Source organism: Pseudopipra pipra, chromosome W, assembly GCF_036250125.1.
Source record: "Pseudopipra pipra isolate bDixPip1 chromosome W, bDixPip1.hap1, whole genome shotgun sequence".
Classification (NCBI taxonomy): domain Eukaryota; kingdom Metazoa; phylum Chordata; class Aves; order Passeriformes; family Pipridae; genus Pseudopipra; species Pseudopipra pipra.
In genome coordinates, this window is record NC_087580.1 from 38,086,207 (window position 1) to 38,104,820 (window position 18,614).

Genomic DNA, 18,614 nt, shown 5'->3' on the forward strand with positions numbered 1-18,614 from the left:
AGCAGGCCCAGCCCTCACATCCCCCCAGCCAACGCCGGCTGCCCGGGGGGCTTGGGAGGGACCCTCAGCCCGTGTGCCCCACACTGAGCTGGCAGAGAGAGAGCCAAGGGACAGGGCCACGGGCAGGGCCACAGGTGAGGGACAGGCAGGGCCATTGCAGGGCCACGGTGAGGGCACAGCCTGTGGCAGCAGAGCTGCCCAGGGCCGGGGGCAGCCGGGGGTGTTGGTACCAGCCAGTGCTGGGGCCGAGCAGAGCACGAGGCCTCTTGCAGACCCCTGGAGCAGCCTCCCACGTGTCAACCCTATTCTCAGGGCACACACATTTCTTTGGGCCAAAGAACCTTAAAACAGTTGGCACTGACTACACTTTACCACCATCTGTTCTCCAGCTGCTCTGCTGGTTCAGAGCAGCACAGTAAGACAGTGGGGATCCCTGGTATCCTTGGAAAGGCAAGGTCCAGAAATGGGGAGGAGGGGGGGCAGAGAAGGGGAAGCCTGGACAGTGGGGACCCCTGGGATCCCCGGGACAACAAAGTGGGGAACCTGGAGAGGGGGAAGGTCTGGGAACGCCGCACCCTGAAGGTGAAAGTCAGAGCAGAAGGGACCCTTGGGACCCCCAATACTGCCAGCATCCCAAAGTGGGACCCCCAGCATCCCAGACAGGGCAGACCCTCTGAACCACAGAGGGCAGAGACCACAATGGGGGAAGTCTTGGGAGCGCTTTTTTAGACAGAATTTTCATATTCTTGAGTATTTTTTTCCTGAATCTCAACTTTTTGCAGTCTGGGGGGGGGCTTCATCTTGCTATTTCTGAGAGGTTGTTTGCCTGAATCCTGGTGGTTTGGGTTTTTCTGGGCTGAATCTTGGTGTTTTGGAGGTTTTTATGGTCACAGGATGCCCGGTGAGTTCTAGAGATGGACTTGGGCAGGAGGAACCCCCAAGCCAACGCGCTCAGCCCTTGTTTCCCCCCCATCAGGATTTGTCCTTCCCAAAGCTTGGGCGGATGGAGGAGGAGGCTGCGAGGAAGAGGAAGATGCCTTGGGCCCCCCAGGCAGGTGAGGAGGAAGTCAGTGTCCCTTTGGGCGGGTGTTGTGCTGGCTCTGTCAGCCGAGCATGGCCCCGGCTGCAGGACAACCCCGCTGGCGCCGCCGTCCTGCCGGGGCCGGAGTTGGGGGGATGTCCTTGGCCTTCCCTGTGGGCCGGAGGCAAATCCCCTGCCTGTCCTTCTTGCTTCCTGCCCCAGGCCCCGAGCTGAGGACGGAGAGCCCGGAGGACAAATCCCCCCGTGAGACCCTGGTGGGAGAGGCCGTTTTGAAGGGCTCCCCAGCGCAGGAAGGCAGCGGGGAGGAAAAGGGCCGGAGATCCCCCCGCAGGAGGGGCTCCAAAGCCAGCCCAGGGTGCTCTGAGGAGGAAAGAGCCAGCCTGTGCCAGGAAGGCGGCCGGAGCTTGAGGCGGAGCTCTGAGCTGGTGGTCCCTGAGCAGCCTCCCAGCAGGGAAAAGCCCTTCAGGTGCTTGGAATGTGGGAAGACCTTCAGCAGGAGCACCACCCTCCTCTCTCACCAGCACATCCACACTAGGGAGCGTCCCTACCCCTGTGGGGAATGTGGGAAGAGCTTCAGGCAAAGCTCCAAGCTTATCCAACATCAGCGCATCCACAGTGGGGAATGGCCCTACACATGTAGGGAATGTGGGAAGGGCTTCAGTGACAGGTTCACTCAACGCATCCACCAGCGCATCCACAGTGGGGAACGGCCCTACACGTGTGGGGAATGTGGAAAGAGCTTCAACTGGAACTCCAACCTCCTCACCCACCAGCGCATCCACACTGGAGAACGTCCCTACACGTGTGGGGAATGTGGGAAGAGTTTCAGACACAGCTCCACCCTGCACTCCCACCAGCACATCCACACTGAGGAACGGCCCTACACGTGTTGGGAATGTGGGAAGAGCTTCAACTGCAGCTCCAACCTCCTCAGCCACCAGCGCATACATACTGGGGAGCGGCCCTACACGTGTGGGGAATGTGGGAAGAGGTTTCAGACCAGCTCTCATCTCCTCAGACATGAGCGGACGCACACGGATGAGAGGCCCTTCCGCTGCACCGACTGCGGGAAGGGCTTCAAGCAGAACTCCACCCTCCTCACCCACCGGCGCATCCACAGCGGGGAGAGGCCCTACAAGTGTGGGGCGTGTGGGAAGAGCTTCACCGACAGCTCTACCTTGACCAAACACCAACAGACCCACCAGTAAGGGAAGCCCTGTGAGTGCCTCGACTGCGGGAAGAGCTTCGGCAGTAGAACTGACACGCAACAAAGGTTTCAAAAGGTCTTCAGGATTTTGAGTATCTGCACTCCAACATCAGTTTATTCTTTTGAATATGTGTAAGTTTAACCTCATTTTAGTCTGAAAGCCAAATTCACCACTACCCCATTCCCTGATAACCATGGGCTGATTCTGACAAGTGAGGCAGAAATTACCCACTGCCCAGCAAAAACCGGTGGGGCCAGCCAGTGATCTCTGCCCTGGCAGCCCTGTTTCCCCAGTCTCATCTCAAAATGACCAGTTACACTGAAGCAAAGAGCACTGGAACCAGTGCAACAAGCCCCAGTCTGACTTTCACACCTGCCCACGTGTCCTGTTTCTGCTGCTCTACAGACTTCCTTGTTTAAAATACAATGGGAAAATGAACAGTTTTTGGGGTTGTTTTGGTTTTGGGGCTCGGGTTTTTTTTTTCCCCCACTGTTCTCATTAACCTCATTTCAAATCTATTTCGGTGTTTGAAAATGAATTAAAATTTTGAATGATTTTTAATGTTAATGCCTTGACCAAAGTATCAAAACATGAAAAATAATAATAAAAAAAAAAAACACTACGAAGCTGTCCATTATTGTGACAATCAAACACTCAGAAGTACGAACTTAAGCACAGTGAAAACCCCATAAGACCATTAAAATAATTTTAATATTTATATATTAATATATTTTTACTAAGCTTAACATAAGGAAATTTTATTCCTGACATCAGCTTTCCCCACCTCTTAAAAAGGTAATTTAGTTACATCTTAGTCACCCTTGAAAGGCTCTTTCCACTTGGGTTGGCCTCTGCCTTAGACACTCATGAGATCTGCCAAATCCAATTTAAGGGCAAATTTCCCCACCAGGTTCAACTGCATTGGTTTTACCAAAAACTTTGCAAGTAACCCCACAACTTTCATCTTAAACTCTTCTCTCAACCTTGTAAAATAATTAGCAGTAAACAGACCTGATAATGTGTTATAATTAAGAACACGTTCTTGTTCTCAGAGTTGTTCATACACAAAAAAGATGCCACAGGAACGGCCAAAATATTAATAGCAACTTCTACACTTTGGAAATCTCCATTTGGTTTTTAAAGATTTCACAGTGGTTGTTTCCTTAGGAATTAAGGCACATTTTATCAACAAGTTTCAATAAAGTTACAAAAACATCTTCCTCCACTAAGACACAGGCAGTGATCCTAACCTGAGGTAGGCACTGAAAAGCCCAATTTTTTTCTTAGCTGTCATGAGTCTTTCATTCCTTCTGCCACATCAATTAGGCATCAGCCCATTTTTCAAGCTGCTGTTACCTACCAGCTCCTGCTTTGGTTTCCAAGCCCAGTATTTTGGCCACGATGAAATCAGGGACCTGGGCACTCATGTCAGAATGACAAAGAGTGCTGACCCTCCCTGCCAAGGGAGACAAACCATTCCCAACCTTGAACAAAGGTTCAAGGCAACGATTCTGAAACAAAATTTACAAAGTTTTTCTCTTCAGTTTTTTGCTGCAATTCTCTGTTGCTCAATTAAAAGACCACAGCAGTGAAAGACAAGGCCTGATGGCCAAACCCAGGGCTTCAGCCACTTGAGGTCTATTGAAACCTTCTGTTCCTCAAGTGGGAAACTGAAATCCAACACAGCTTTCCTTCTGTGCATCTGAGGAGGTACCAAGGGAAGAGGAGAATTTAAAGGATTAATTTTTATGTATTTGAGGCCGTGTTTTAATATAAGTAAATTGTGAGAGATCACAAGAGAGGCAGTTTGCTCATACATAACTTTTATGGCCGATTTCACACAGTCCAAATTCACAGCAAAAAGGAAGTTCCTGAGTTGTTTCAGGGTTTTTGGTGTTTATACATTTATTTATTTATTTTTTATCTTTAAGGCGTAGGAATTCAAATTTATATTTGGGTACCATTTTATTCAAACATTTATTTTATTTAAACATTTTTTGTATTTTTATTTATATTTTTTTAATATATTTAAGGTGTAGGAATTTGAATTTTTATTTGGATACCATTTTATTTAAATATTTATTTTATTTAAACATGTCATTTATTTAAACATTTTTTACGTATTTATATTTTTTTCATATATATATTTAAGGCGTAGGAATTCAAGTTTATATTTGGATACCATTTTATTTAAACATTTATTTTACTTAAACATTTTTTACATATTTATATTTTACCACCATCAGATGCTCTGTAAGCACAGCAGTCAAAGCACAACTCACGTAGGTTTGGGTATTTTTAGCTAAGGCTGTTTGCCAGGTTTCTCAGATTTAGAGAGGAATTCCCGGTAAGATGTGACTTTATTCACAGATGCACTCTTTTTTGGGTGTTAGTTTGAAATCATAAACTTTATTGCATTAAGCAAAGTATGTCAACTTCAATAAAGCTCCTGGTGTTTTCAAGTATTTTCCCTCTTCTCTTAAACAATTGGAAAATAAAAATTGGTGCTTCAACTAAACATTATCTACGCTCACCAGAGAGGGCAATACTGGATCTTTCAGGATCCACACATTTGGATGCTTTTGCAATTGGTGTTTGAAGCAACTTCTTTTGTAGACAACTGTTGCATTAAGTAAATTAAGGCTTTCACATTCAGCCCCTTCCTTTAGGTAAGGATTATAAACCAGAAAAGGAGGGAAGAATTACTCGGTGTGTAACTGAAAGGCCAAAGTCCTACCCAAGAAACCAAATGTGACAACAGCTCATTTACAACCCAGTGAGAAAACAAACAAAAATGCACACAGAAAGATTTAGGAGTCATGTGAAGATGAATATAAAAATGGAACATGAGTCACGTGTTTTAGAGATTCGAGCAGATGATTGGGGGCTAGAAAGGCATCAGTGGATAGCACAGGAAGAGTTTTGAGGAACAGCTGGAAGGAGAAACCTGGCAAGAAATCTGCTGTTCTACACAGACCTGCAGTGGGAAAAACAGTTTAAGACTTCTGAAGGAACAAAGTAATAAAACTCACAGAGCCCAGGAGCAGAAGAGATTCAATACTTGCCAAAAAGCATCAAAACTAAGCTCATGGACACGCATTAAAAACTGAATTCCTCCAATTCATGAATTCCACTCTTTTACTTCGGGATTGAACTCGGTGATAAAACTGTTCCAAAGTCACAAAATGTGGCAGGGACAACAAAAGGTCAAGACCAAATTGATTTTAGTGAAGGAAACTGGAAAAGATTCTACTCCCGTATTCATCCAGTAGAGATGAATAATTTTTTAATTATTAATTTAAATTTTATTTTTTCTACTCAAGCCTGCCAATGTTGTGGTTTTTTTGACTATGTGAGGAATGATCTGAAGTCTATCAGCCAGCAGTTTAATTTTAAAAAAAACCAAAACCAAACAAATACCAAACTGTCCTGGCATTACAGATCATTTTGGGCAAAGCCAGACCTTTGTGAATGAAAAACAGCAACAGAACAACTGTAGAACAGGAGACAGTTACTGACTGTATTCAACCAAAAGCTGCAGCCAGTTCAACGTTAGAGCCTTGTCTGCTTCACTGGGTGTTTTTAAAAAGCTAAAAAGTAAATGTTATTAGGAATTACAACTTACCAGTCCTTCAACCAAGAGCAGCTATTTTGCTTACAGTGAGCAAATCAATTCCTCCACACATCTGCAGGGAAAATGGGATATTAAAACACTTGAATTAAAATTAAAAATAATAAAGAAATCCTAAGGACCAAGCATTAGACTGTGAGTATTACACAAGTCCCATCCCTGAATGAAAAAAAAACAAACAAGCATTACAGATGACAGCATATGCTACAAAAGACATTTTATAAAAAACTTTCAAGTATCACCAGGGAATGTGTTATCAAAGAACCTGTGCAAACCACCCAAGAAATTCAGGCCCAGTCCTGTACACAAATCCCTTGAGAAATTACCACCAGACAAACACAGATAACCATATATTGCTCTTACAAGAAAAGACAGCTCCAAAGAGCTCAGAAAAGTAAACAAGGGACAGGTAAAACTGCCTTTATTGTAACACCTGTTCAGCACAAACAGCATCAGGGCAATCCAGGAAAGGTGCAGACTATTATGACTGAAGTGCTCAATTTTGTATTTAGCATGGAACATGCAGGTCAGCCAAGATCTGCTCCTGACACTGTGGGGTTTAATTTTAATCTTTAATTCTGCTATTTTTTGAAGAACAGGTCAGTTAAAAGTTGCAGCTTTAGACATTTCAGGATTTAACATTAGGAACACAAGTCTTGGGTCTCACAGACTCAGTCCCCTCATTATCCTCAGACTGGTCTTGCCTTCGTTGTAACAGACTGTGCAATATCTGTGGTTTTGACCCTCTACACTGAAAATTCCCATGGGATTTCAGATATGCTCTGTTGTTCTTCAGGTCTGAGATCATTTCTAAACACCAACTCTCAGTTCTCACAGATCCCATCAGACAGTTACACAACCCAGTTCCAGAACACACTGACACACACATTTGCACATCAGCCCTGTTTGCTGCAGGACATCCATCAATTCATAAAAATGTGACCTACACTACAATAACAATATTCTATCCTTGCCAAGCATCAGCCTTTGTGTTCCCAAAACCAAGAAACAGGCCCCAAAAATCTCCTCTACAAATACCTGAAGTCTCCTGTTACTGCTGTTACTGTTGTCAAATGTGAGTTCTACAATATCCCCAACCATTAATGATACGAACTCATTAAGTACAAAATACAATCAAAGTTTAACGCAGGTTCTCCCTGGTGAAATGGGACATTGAATGAAATGGATTTATTTTCCACAAATACAAGGCATATGTATCTATATACACAGATTATAAAAATTACAAGCCACTTCTCAAATAGCCTTCTAGAGAGCAATGAGGTCCCGCCTGAGCCTCCCCTTCTCCACACTCAACCAGCCCAGTTCCCTCAGCCGTCCCTCAGCAGACATGTTTTCCAGAGCCTTCCCCAGCTCCGTTCCCTTCTCTGGACACGCTCCAGCCCCTCAAGGGCCTTTTGGCACTGAGGGGCCAGAACTGGACACAGCACTCCAGGTGGGGCCTCCCCAGTGCCCAGCACAGAAGGGCAATCAGTTCTCTGCTCCTGCTGGCCACACTCTTCTCCACAAAGGCCACGATGCCCTTGGCCTTCTTGCCCCCCTGGACACACTCTGCCTCATATCCAGCCCCTGTCAAGCAGCACCCCCAAGTCCCTTCCTGCTGAGCAGCTCTCCAGCCCCTCTGCCCCCAGCCTGGAGCATTCCAGGGGGTTGTTGGGAGCCAAGGGCAGGCCCTGACACTTGGCCTTCTTGATCCAGCCTGTCCAGATCCCTCTGCAGAGCCTTCCTGCCCTCCAGCACATCCACACTCACACCCAGATCAGTCAGTCTGACCACCAGCAGTCCAGGGTGTCAGTTCTGCTGCCCCCTCCTTCCTTCACCCAGAATGGAAAAATCCATCATTTTGGGGTCTCTGTGCCCGTCGGCTCTGACCACCACATCCCCTACCAGTCACAGAATCATGGGTTGGAAGGGATCTTAAAGAGCATCTCAGTCCAACCCCCTGCCATGGGCAGGGACACCTTCCACTAGACCCAGAGCTCAGAGCCCCATCCAACCTGACCGTGAACACTTCCAGGGATGGGGCAGCCAGAACTTCTCTGAGCAACCTGTGCCAGGATCTCACTACCATCACAGTCCAGAAATTCTTCCTAATATCCCATCTAACCCTTCTCTTTCTCAGTGTGAAATCATTTCCCCTTCTCCTGTCACTCCAGGCCCTTGTCCAAAGTCTCTCTCCATCTTTCTTGTTGGCTCCCTTCAGGCACTGGAAGGCCACAATTAGGTCACCCCAAAACCTTCTTTTCTCCAGCCTGAACAATCCTAATTCTCTCAGCCTTTCCTCACAGCAGAGCTGCTCCATCCCTCTGATCCTCTTGATGGTCCCCTCTGGACTCTCTCCAGCAGGTCCATGTCCTTCCTGGGCTGGAGCCCAGAGCTGGAGGCAGCTCTGCAGGGGTGACAACATTACAGCCCTGTGTGTTCCAGCAAGGACACTGTGGAACCTCCTGGAGTAAAGGGGCCATTGTGACACTGTAGGGCCTTCTGGAGTCAAAGGAACCCTGGGACACTTTGGAACCTCATGGAACCAAGGATTCATTGTGCCATGAAGGGCCTCATGGAACCAAGGGAGCCCTGAGACATTTCAGGCCCTCATAGAATCAAAGGGCCATTGTGACACTGAGGAACCTCGGGGACTTATGGAACCAAAGGAACCCTGGGACAATGTGGAACCACATGGAATTATTAGGCCACTGTGAAACTGCAGGGCCTCATGGAACGAAAGGAACCCTGAGACTTTTCAGAACCTCATGGAATCAAGGGGCCACTGTGATACTGCAGAGCATCATGGAGACAAAGAGACCCCGGGACACTGTGGACTTCAAGAAATCAAGGGCCCATATTGGCACTGTGGAACCTCATGGAATCAAGGAGACATTCTTATGCTGCAGGGTATTATTGAGCCTAAGTGACCATTGTGACACTGTGGAACCTGATGGAGTCAAGGGGCCTTTGTGACATGCGAGGCCTCATGGAACCAAAGGAACCCTGAGACACTTCAGGACCTTGTGGAATCAAGGGACCACTGTCACCCTGCAGAGCCTTATTGAGCTAAATGGACCTTGGGACACTGTGGAACGCTGGAATCAAGGGGCCACTGTGACACTGCAGGCCCTCATGGAACCAAAGGAATCCTGGGACAATGTGGAACCTCATGGAATCAAGGGGCCATTGTGACACTGTGGAACCAAATGGAATTACTAGGCCACTGTGACACTGTAGGCCCTCACAGAACCAAAGGAACTATGGGACATTGTGGAACCTCATGGAACCAATGGGCCATTGTCACACTGCAGGGCCTCATAGAACCAAAGGATTCCTGGGACACTGTGGAATCTCATGGAACCAAGGGGACACTGTCATATGTGGGGCCTCCTAGAACCAAAGGAGTCCTGAGACATTTTGCAAACCCATGGAATCAAGGGTCCATTATCACACCACAGAGCCTTACGAAGCCAAATGGACCCTGCGACTCTGTGGAACCTCATGGAATCTAGTGGCCATTCCCACACTGTAAAACCTCATGGATACTCTCAGGTTCCCATTACTAAGAGACACCTCTGCCCAAATTCAGCTGCAAAGGAGGCCATGTGCCAAAGTCAGCAGTCCAGCTTTGATTTAACAGTAAATAGGAGGTACAGAGAGAGAAAGAAAGAAATAGAAAGGCAGAGAGAGAAGAAGGGGTGGTGGGAAGCCAGTGAGAGAGAGACAGAGATGAAGTAAATGTATCACACCATGGAGATCCCTGAGGCTCCCACCTGTCCTTCTTCACTCTGCTCTGCTCGGTGGAGGGTCCCCAAGTTGTGCTTCTGGGCTATCACTTTTATACAGCCCAAGCCCCAGGTATTCAGGGGGTAGATGCTGTTCTCACAGCTTGGGCTGGCACATCTACAAGGACTTGCTTCCTTTCCCACAACTTGCCATGGTGGGAGTTTTGCCCGGTGTGCTTCCAGTCTGCAGGTGGGAATCTTTGTCTGGATGGGTTCCCCAGACCTGCCTTACCAGCCCTGGCTTCCTGTTGGGGCTGTCTGCTCTTTCCCACACTCTGCACAGTGCAATTCTGTCCTGGGGGCTACTTCCAAAGCTTCACCTCCCTTTAGGCCTTGGAATTAAAGGCCTTCCTGTTTGCCACCAGTGCTTATGTGTTGTGGTGCCTTATGGGATTTTCCTGCTTTGACAGTGTTTTGAGACAGTTCATTGTGCCCTTCAAGTCCTTCCATGTGCACACACACACATCACTCTCACCAGTGTCTGGCCCTCCAAAGAACACCAGACCTGAGGATTTGTAGCTCCCACTCCAGTGGTTGGCACTTGGAGCTCCCTCCATACCCAAAGCTCAGAGCTCCCAGAATTTAAAGATATTGTGCCTCATTCTGCCAAGACAACCCTTGGAAAAAGTGTCCCTCTGTGTTTCCTGGGAGAAGAGCACTCTATTTTCATCTTCCAAAACCTTGGAGAGGTCCCAGAGATCTCCCAGGAAGGAATTTGGGGCCTCAAGCCCATGACCCGTATATAGAGGCTGAGGACTCAGGGGTCAGTGGTGCAAAGATTGAGGACAGTAGAGGAGTAGCCTGAGAGGTCTGGAAGGGGGGTGTCAGAGCTGGTGGAGCTTTTCTTCCTGTCAGAAAACAGCCTAAGAAAGAACTAGTGCCACCAAGGGCAGCTGGGGTGGCCTAGACTGGGGACAAGAAGTCAGAAATTCCCCTCCAAGGGCAGTGCTGTGGTGCAATATGTCACAAAGCAGGAGTCTGGATGAGCCCAAGGCTTTGTGTGTGCAGGAAGAGCCAGGGAGGACGCAGAGATGTCAGTGCAGGAAGGTGCCAGCCAGGTGGGGCAGCCGGGGGGATGACGACAGCCTGCAGGGAAAGGGGCAGGGCATGGACACCGTAGGACAGCCTGGGCTGGAGAGGAGACAGGGATGGGGAGAAGCTGAAAGGCCCTGACAGAGCCACCTTCTGCAGGCCTTTGACCATGGCTGCTGTCTGTGCCCCTGATGCCAGGAGGAGGGGAGTGGCCCTTGCAGCCCTGGGGCCTCATGGCCTCCTTGTCCCTGCTCAGCAGCCTGGCAGGTGTCACCCCATGGTCCTGCCCTTGGCATTGCACATCCCACATCCCAGTGCCCCAGGAAGAGCCCTGAGGAATGAGGCAGGGAAAGGATGTGCCTTCCCAGAGGCTGGGTGTCAGGGCTTGGCCCTTTGGATTAAAGAAAACAAGTCAAGGTTTCCTCAGCATCAGAGCCACCTTTCCCTTGCTTGTCCATCCTTGTCATCACTGTCTGCAGTTTTCTGCTCTAACTGGAACCCAGGGACACGTTCTCAGTTGTGTCCCTCAATGAGACTCATTAGCACTACTGGAAACTTCAGTGTTTCCATCTCATTTTGACTTCTTGAAAAGTTGTTTGAACTTCCTCTCAGGGACTGAGTCTCATGTAAACAACATCAAAACCCCCAAGGGTCATGAAATGCCTGGGGCTGTTTCTGTGCTGCTGAGCTGGACCAGGCTCCTGGCACCCAGGGAGCTCCTGGCAAGCAAGAAGAGCTTCAAAGAGACAGCTCTGCTGGTGAGCAGCTCCTCTGCACAGCCCAGCAGGGCTGAGGGCACTGCCAGGGCAGCTCAGGGACACCAGCAGGGCACAGACACAGCTTCAAGGGGCTCAGCACTGGCAAGAGGGCTGAGAGCTCCCTGCAGGAGGAATCTTGGCAGGGTGCACATGGTGAGTCTGTGGCTGCAGGGCAGTGCAGGGGCAGCTCCTGGAGGTATCTTCTAAAGTTGGCCCAGTCCCAGCTGATGGGATGGGAGAACAGGGGCTGGTTTGGGTCACTTTGGAAGAGCTGTGAAGCCAGGGGTGCAGCCAGGGGTGCCCAGGGCTGTGGGGCAGAGGAGGGTCCTGCAGCCCAGGGCGCTGTGCTGGGCAGGGACTCTGCTGCCTGCCAGGGGCAGCTCTCAGCCAGCCCAGGGAGCTGCTGCCAGGGCTGGGGCAGAAGGGCTGTGGGCAAGGACAGTGACTTGGATGGCTGAGTCCTTGTCAGCACATGGCCGGAGCTCCTGCTCCTCACAGCACCCTCAGAGAGCACAAACCAGAGAAAAGAAATGCCTTGACTTGGAGGGGATTTCTCTGAAAAATGCACTGCCTTTGCTGAGAGGGGGCTGTCTTAATTGTTCCCTGTCCTTTCCTTTTCTGAACAGAGCTGTCCTAAGAAAAAGCAAATGCACAACAGCAGCTTCATGCCCCAGTTCCTCCTCCTGGCATTCGCAGACAGGCGGGAGCTGCAGCTCCTGCACTTCTGGCTCTTCCTGGCCATCTCCCTGGCTGCCCTCCTGGCCAACGGCCTCATCCTCAGCGCCGTAGCCTGTGACCACCACCTGCACACCCCCATGGGCTTCTTCCTGCTCAACCTCTCCCTCACAGACCTGGGCTCCATCTGCACCACTGTCCCCAAAGCCATGGACAATTCCCTCTGGGACACAAGGACCATCTCCTATGCAGGATGCCTTGCACAGGCCTTTCTGCTTGTCATCTTTCTTGGTGCAGAGGTTTTCCTTCTCACCATCATGTGCTACGACCGCTATGTTGCCATCTGCAAACCCCTGCACTACGGGACCCTCCTGGGCAGCAGAGCTTGTGCCCACATGGCAGCAGCTGTCTGGGCCACTGGGTTTCTCACTGCTCTGCTGCTCACAGCCAATACATTTTCCCTGCCCCTGTGCCAGGGCAATGCCCTGGGCCAGTTCTTCTGTGAAATCCCACACATCCTCAAGCTCTCCTGCTCACACTCAGGTTACCTCAGGGAAATTGGGCTCATTGTGGTTAGCTGCTGTTTATCACTTGGTTGTTTTGTTTTCATTGTTTTCTCCTATGTGCAGATCTTCAGGGCTGTGCTGAGGATCCCCTCTCAGCAGGGACGGCACAAAGCCTTTTCCACGTGCCTCCCTCACCTGGCCATGGTCTCCTTGTTTATCAGCACTGGCACATTTGCCCACCTGAAGCCCCCCTCCATCTCCTCCCCATCTCTGGACCAGGTGGTGTCAGTTCTGTACTCGGTGGTGCCTCCAGCACTGAACCCCCTCATCTACAGCCTCAGGAACCAGGAGCTCAAGGATGCCCTGAGGAAATTGATAACTGGGTGTTTTTCAGAAGCAATAAACTCTCCTTCTTCTGCATGTTATGTACCTCATTAAAGGCCAATCCTGTTATGGACTTCAGTAAAGGCCCACCACATCTTCTCTATTTTTTGCTCCTGGTAGGGGTGTTTATTTGGTGAGAATTTGTTCAGACAAATTATATATATTATACATTATATATTATATATATGAATATATATCTATATAAACAGATATATAACTTTCAATTCAGTGTTTGCCTTTCTAGCCTGGCCCACAGGCTGTACAAATTGGCAATTGTACTCACTGTCTGCTTAAACCAAAGAAAGAACTCTGCATTGACTTGTTTGCCTGACATCTTTCCTCTCTGACTTCTCTGCAGCTGCAGGGTTGGTGCCTCTGTGCAGAGCTGGGCCAGAAAAGAGTCCCAGCAGAGCAGCACTGCCAGGGAGCAGCAGCCCTTCTCCTGCCTGGCCTCCTCTTCCTTCCCTTCCACACTGTCCTGCAGAGCCCTGTGTTGTTGGAGGCCTCAGTGCTCTGGCAGTCGGTCCCAGTCCTGCTGCAGGACTGTGCAGGGACTGCAGGCAGGGACAGCCACGGGCACTGCTGGCACAGAGCTGACCTCTGCAGCAGCACTGCCATCCTGCAGGGGCATCTCCTCAGGCCAGGGCCTCAAAGCTTCCATCTGCTTTCCACTTTGCTCTCCAGGATGTGCCCAACACAACGCCCTGCAGAGGAAAACAGCAGTGACCAGCACAAGGGTGGGAGTGCTCAGGGTGGGGGCACCCAGCAGTGCCCTGGCACAGCCAGCGCCGCTCCCAGCACTGGCCTCTCACCCCAGGCCATTGGGCTTGTTCTTCCCTCCAAGGAGGGACAGCAAATGACCAGCTCAGGAGTCCATGTTTGCACTGCATGCACAAGACATGCCCATGTGTCACGGCTTGGGGCTGGGGGGGTGGAAGGCTTAGACAAAGTTGATGGCAGAAGCCGTCTCGTTGAGCTACGAGGGGCAGAAAGGACCCCCTTGCTTTCTAAATTCCTTCTCAGAGAGGACCCTGGCTGTGGCTGGATACAATCTCAGGCTAAGATTTTGGTTTAGATTGAAGGAATTATAGAGGTGTGATTCAATCACTTTGACCTGCAGGTTACAGTGATGGCAAATCAGAAATATTTCTAGAAAATGAACTGTTTATTATGACAAATGAACAGAAAATTGATCACACAATTGAATAGATGAAAGACCTTAAAAAGAATTATTTCCTGCACAGTATAAAAGCAAAAACCTCCTGGTACTATAGTGTACAATAGGACAGTGCAGTCTATCAAATTAATTCTCTTAAAGTATTGGATCAAAGCCAGCAAAAAGAAACAATCCTGAAGCAGAGATTGAGGTAACTCACCCCACAAGGACAGGGGGTAGTTCTCTCTCTTTCACTTAACCCCTGGGCAGTGACCATGAAGAGCTGTCCCTGCTTCATGGCAGAAGCTCCACACACTTCAAGGAAGTCTGTGGAAGAATCTGCCCCATGACAGTTGGACGGGGCTTTTATAGTTATCAAGGGTTTGACTGCCAGACATATTTGCAGGCCAGAGAGCAGCTTATCTATCAAATCCTGCTTCAGAAAGCAGGATGTGTGTTTGAAGTTTCATGAAGCATTTTGGGTTTAGCATAATTCGACATTAAAAACAGCACCTTGACAGCAGCAGTAACTCATCACAGAGAGTGTGCATTGTTTGCATTCTCTGACCATTGTTTAGGTATTATCAGAGCTTCCTGCCAGAAACAGTCCCTTTATTCCACAAGGTACCAAAAACTCTCAGGGTTCCTTTGGTTCCATGAGGCCCTGCAGTGTCACAATGGCTCCTTGATTCCAGGATGTTCCAAAACATCCCAGGGTTCCCTTGGCTCCAAGAGGCTCCCCCGTGTCCCACCGGCCCCTGGACTCCAGGAGGCCCTGCAGTGTCCCAATGGCCACTCGGTTCCAGGAGCCACAGCGGCTGCCGCCGGCGTCTGTGCCCGGAGCCGCCGCTCCCACGGGGCTGCCGCACTCACCGCCGGGGTTGCCGCTCGCGCAGCCGCCGCTCTGCCCCGGCTGCACCGGGACCCGGCACCGCCTCGGGCCTGCGCTGCCGCCTCAGCGGCCACAGGGACACAGGGATGGGGGACCTTTGCTCTGACACTGAGGGGGCCTGGCTTTGTTCTGCTGGGGTCTGGGCTTTAGGAAAATTGCTGTTCATTTTCATGCTCCACTGGAACACCTCCTGAATTCCAAAGGTTTCCTAATCCAGGGGCAGGGGTTTCTATGGCATCGGAGGTGCCGCCCCTTGGGACACATTGTCAATAAACCGTCCAGCTGACTGGGATGGGTGTAAGAGCTCCGGAACACAGGATAATGAGTCATCCCCTGGAAAACGTGGAATATTCCCTACCTGAATCCTAACCCAAAGAGAAGAGTTTGGATACAATTCCCAAATAGTTTGGAAACTCCAGTCATTGCTGACACCAGGATGGAAATTCAGCAGATAACTAAAGCCAGTTCCCTTGGGAGCCCACAACCAGCAGGGCTGAGGGAGACCCTGGCAGCTCCCCAGCACCTCCCTCTCAGTGGGACACCTCTGGCAGCCTCTCCCAGCTCGGGAACCCTCCAGTTTGCAACACTCCAAAGACCCTCGCTGATGCCCAGGACAATTCTGATCCGTCTCAACAAACACTCCTCCAGCTCTGACCCTTGTCTGTTGTCAAACACAAAGGGATTTGGGGGAGTGTTTCCCTGACAACAGGAGAATTTGGGAGAGGGACCTTTCCACACCCAGCTATTGATGTGTCCACACATCTCTGCCTGGGTGTGGGTGTGAATTGACTGTGGTGTGAAGGTTGTTACTGTGAATCTGTAATTCAGTCACTGTTAAAATTGTGACAAATGCTATTAAATCACTTGAAAACTGCTCAATTGGTCAATGATTAAGTGTTACTAAACTCTTTTGCCCCCTTATCTTTGTGTCTAAATCCTTTGCACCCTGACCCTCTTGCATCCCAAGGCTCTGAGTTAATCATTCTCTTTCATAAAAAAATATATTTTTTTTGTGACTTCCACTTTAAAATCTTCCTCCTTAACTAAACTACAAAACAACTACAATTTGTTGTTGACGTCTTGAAGACAATTAAGGAAAGAAAAATAATTTTTTTTTCTGTGTTTTAATGGGTCCCACAGTGTGTCTGGAGCTGCATCAGCTGTCAGTCCAAGATGGGCCATGTCAGAACTGATGAGGTTGGGGGGTAAGGAGCAAGGTTGATCATCCAGGGTCAGTGTGGATCTCCTGAGGAGACACTCAGCATCAGGATCACTTGGAGAACACCTCTATCACCTCTCCTCTGAACTACAAAATTTTCCATCATTGAATTAAAACAAAAAAATTACAAACTTCAAACACTTGTTTTGAAACTGCCTTGAAGACAATTAAAGGAAGACAAAGAGATCCTGAGGGATTTCTGGAATTTAATGAGCCCCACGGTGTGTTTGCAGCCCAGCCCATGATCCTGAGGTGCTGAGAGAAGATTGAAGCAGCTGCTGAAGAAGTCAGAAGCCAAAGTCCAAGTGCCTTGAAGCATTGCTGGGCCCCACTGAGGGCAGGCCCTGACAAAGCCTCCCCAGGGACTCCTTGGAGCAGCTCCTTGGAGGCCAGGAGTGCAGGCAGACAAAGGCTCTGGGCAGGCCCCTGCAATGCTGAGCAAAGCCTGCCTTGGTTTTGTGGAGCACAAAGGCCAAGGCCTGAGCCCCAGGCCCTGGCCCAGCAGATCCTGTCCCTCCCGGCTGGCTCAGGGCTGTTTGGGGGGCACTGGGATGGGAGGAGTAGGAACAACAAAGGCCCAGAACTGGGCAGCCCCTGCCAGGCTCCTGAGGGAGGGGCGAGGCAGAAACCAAGGGCAGAACCTGCCAGGAAAGTGGCTTGTGGTGGCCTGAGTGGCAGAGGCAGCTGCCAGAGGCAAGGGGACAAAGGCCTGGGTGCCTTTGGGCCTTGCAGCCCTGCCAGAGCCCTTGGCCATCTCTCCTGCAGGCTGTCCTGCCCTGGCCCTGCTGCTGCTCTGGCCTTGCAGGCTGCACACACCCCTCCTGCTTTCCCACCCCCTCCCAGCAGCATTTCTAGACCCTCCCTGATGTCTCTGCACCAGCTCTGGCTGTTCCCTGGAACACAAAGCCATGGGCTGATCCTGACTCCCTCTGGGTGACCTCTTGCAGCACAAGGGTCCTCTTTGAGTGACATTTCTTTTTCCTCACCTTCAGTCTGAACCTTCAATGCTACTCTTTGTGGAGATTTCATTGTATTTCCAATATGGATGTTATTAGTAAATGAAACTTAGGCTAAAATATTGCAGCAAAAATTTATTAAAGATTTATATAAATTGCAAATAAACAAAATAGTGCGTTGGGCTGCCAGGGAGACCCCTGCTCGACACACGGCCAGCAAAGCAGTTGGCAAAAACAGTATTCGTTATACTTTGTTCAATTTCCTTCCCATAGTCACTTTTTATCCTTCTATTGGATCCGAGTTCACAAGTCTGGTTCTGGTTGGTTCATTTGCAAGCTCGCTTTTAGTTGCCAGGTACTTTCCTTTCCATAGTCTTAGGTAATTTTTAGTCCTTGAGGCCTACTGTGTGAGTCTCTTCCAGATGTCCATCTTGGATACTTTTTATCATCTTCGTTCCTGACCCTTTGATCCTTGTCCTTCCCTTCGTTACTTTAAGCGTACATTTTTAGACAATATACAAAAGACTTATTCAGTAAGGCATAACATCTTGTGTTGTTAGCTTAGAAACTGCAGCTGCAGGACTATCAGTTTATAGTACTGACAGATTAATTGCCCATTCTGTAACTTACAGTTCACCGGCCTTAACAGAACCTTGATTACAAATATATATATAAATATAACATGCAATACTATTAAAAGAGTAAATTACTACAACTATTACTACTACTAATTTGATGAGTAAATTACTTTACTACTACTAATCTATTACACCATGGAATGGTGGCTTGGGAAAACAATCTCCATCACTCCAAACCTGTCCCAGCTGTGTCCCCTCCCAGCCTCCCCCACACCCCCAGCCCCTCCCCAGTGTGTCTGTGCCAGGGGCAGGAAAGACCTTGGCTCTGGGTAAGCTCAGCACTAACAAAACCACCTCTGTGTTCTCAAGCCTGTGCTCAGCACAAGCCCAAACACAGCCCCACACCAGCCCCTGCAAAGAAAATTAACTCCACCCCGGCCCAAACCAGCACATTCCAGCCCTTATTCCACACCAGTCCCATCATGCCCAGGCCCCACACGACTCAATACAACTTCACCCCCCACCACCCCCTTCCCATTCTTTGCTATAACACACAGGTCTCCTTCCCTTAGTCTTTGCACCACCCCTGCAAAATGTCCATAAAATGGCCCCAAAATGTCTGTTGAATTGCTCTAGTCCAGTCCTTTGGGCTCCCCCTGTTCTGGTGGACCCTCGGGGCAGGAGAGGGGCTGTGTGGGGGGAGTTCCTGGGCACCAAAGGCACCTCAGGTCCGGTCCCTCTGCCCTGCAACTGCTGCTTGGGAGGCTCCTCCTGCACTGCTTGGGGTGG

General features: G+C 49.4%; 1 protein-coding gene and 1 pseudogene across 1 annotated transcript; both read left to right on the forward strand.

Moving 5' to 3' along the window:
* Window positions 1-1,080: 1,080 nt before the first annotated feature.
* The window catches only part of LOC135405029 (zinc finger protein 271-like), a 278,014-nt pseudogene continuing 260,480 nt past the window's right edge, over window positions 1,081-18,614 (forward strand).
* LOC135405425 (olfactory receptor 14A16-like) lies at window positions 12,107-13,086 on the forward strand. Its single transcript, XM_064640122.1, has one exon. The coding sequence runs from the start codon at window positions 12,107-12,109 to the stop codon at window positions 13,076-13,078; it is 972 nt and encodes a 323-aa protein (XP_064496192.1). The 3' UTR covers window positions 13,079-13,086.

Bases quoted from the DNA above. Each gene is read 5' to 3' on its own strand.
- LOC135405425 (XM_064640122.1), top strand. From the start codon at position 12,107: ATGCACAACAGCAGCTTCATGCCCCAGTTCCTCCTCCTGGCATTCGCA.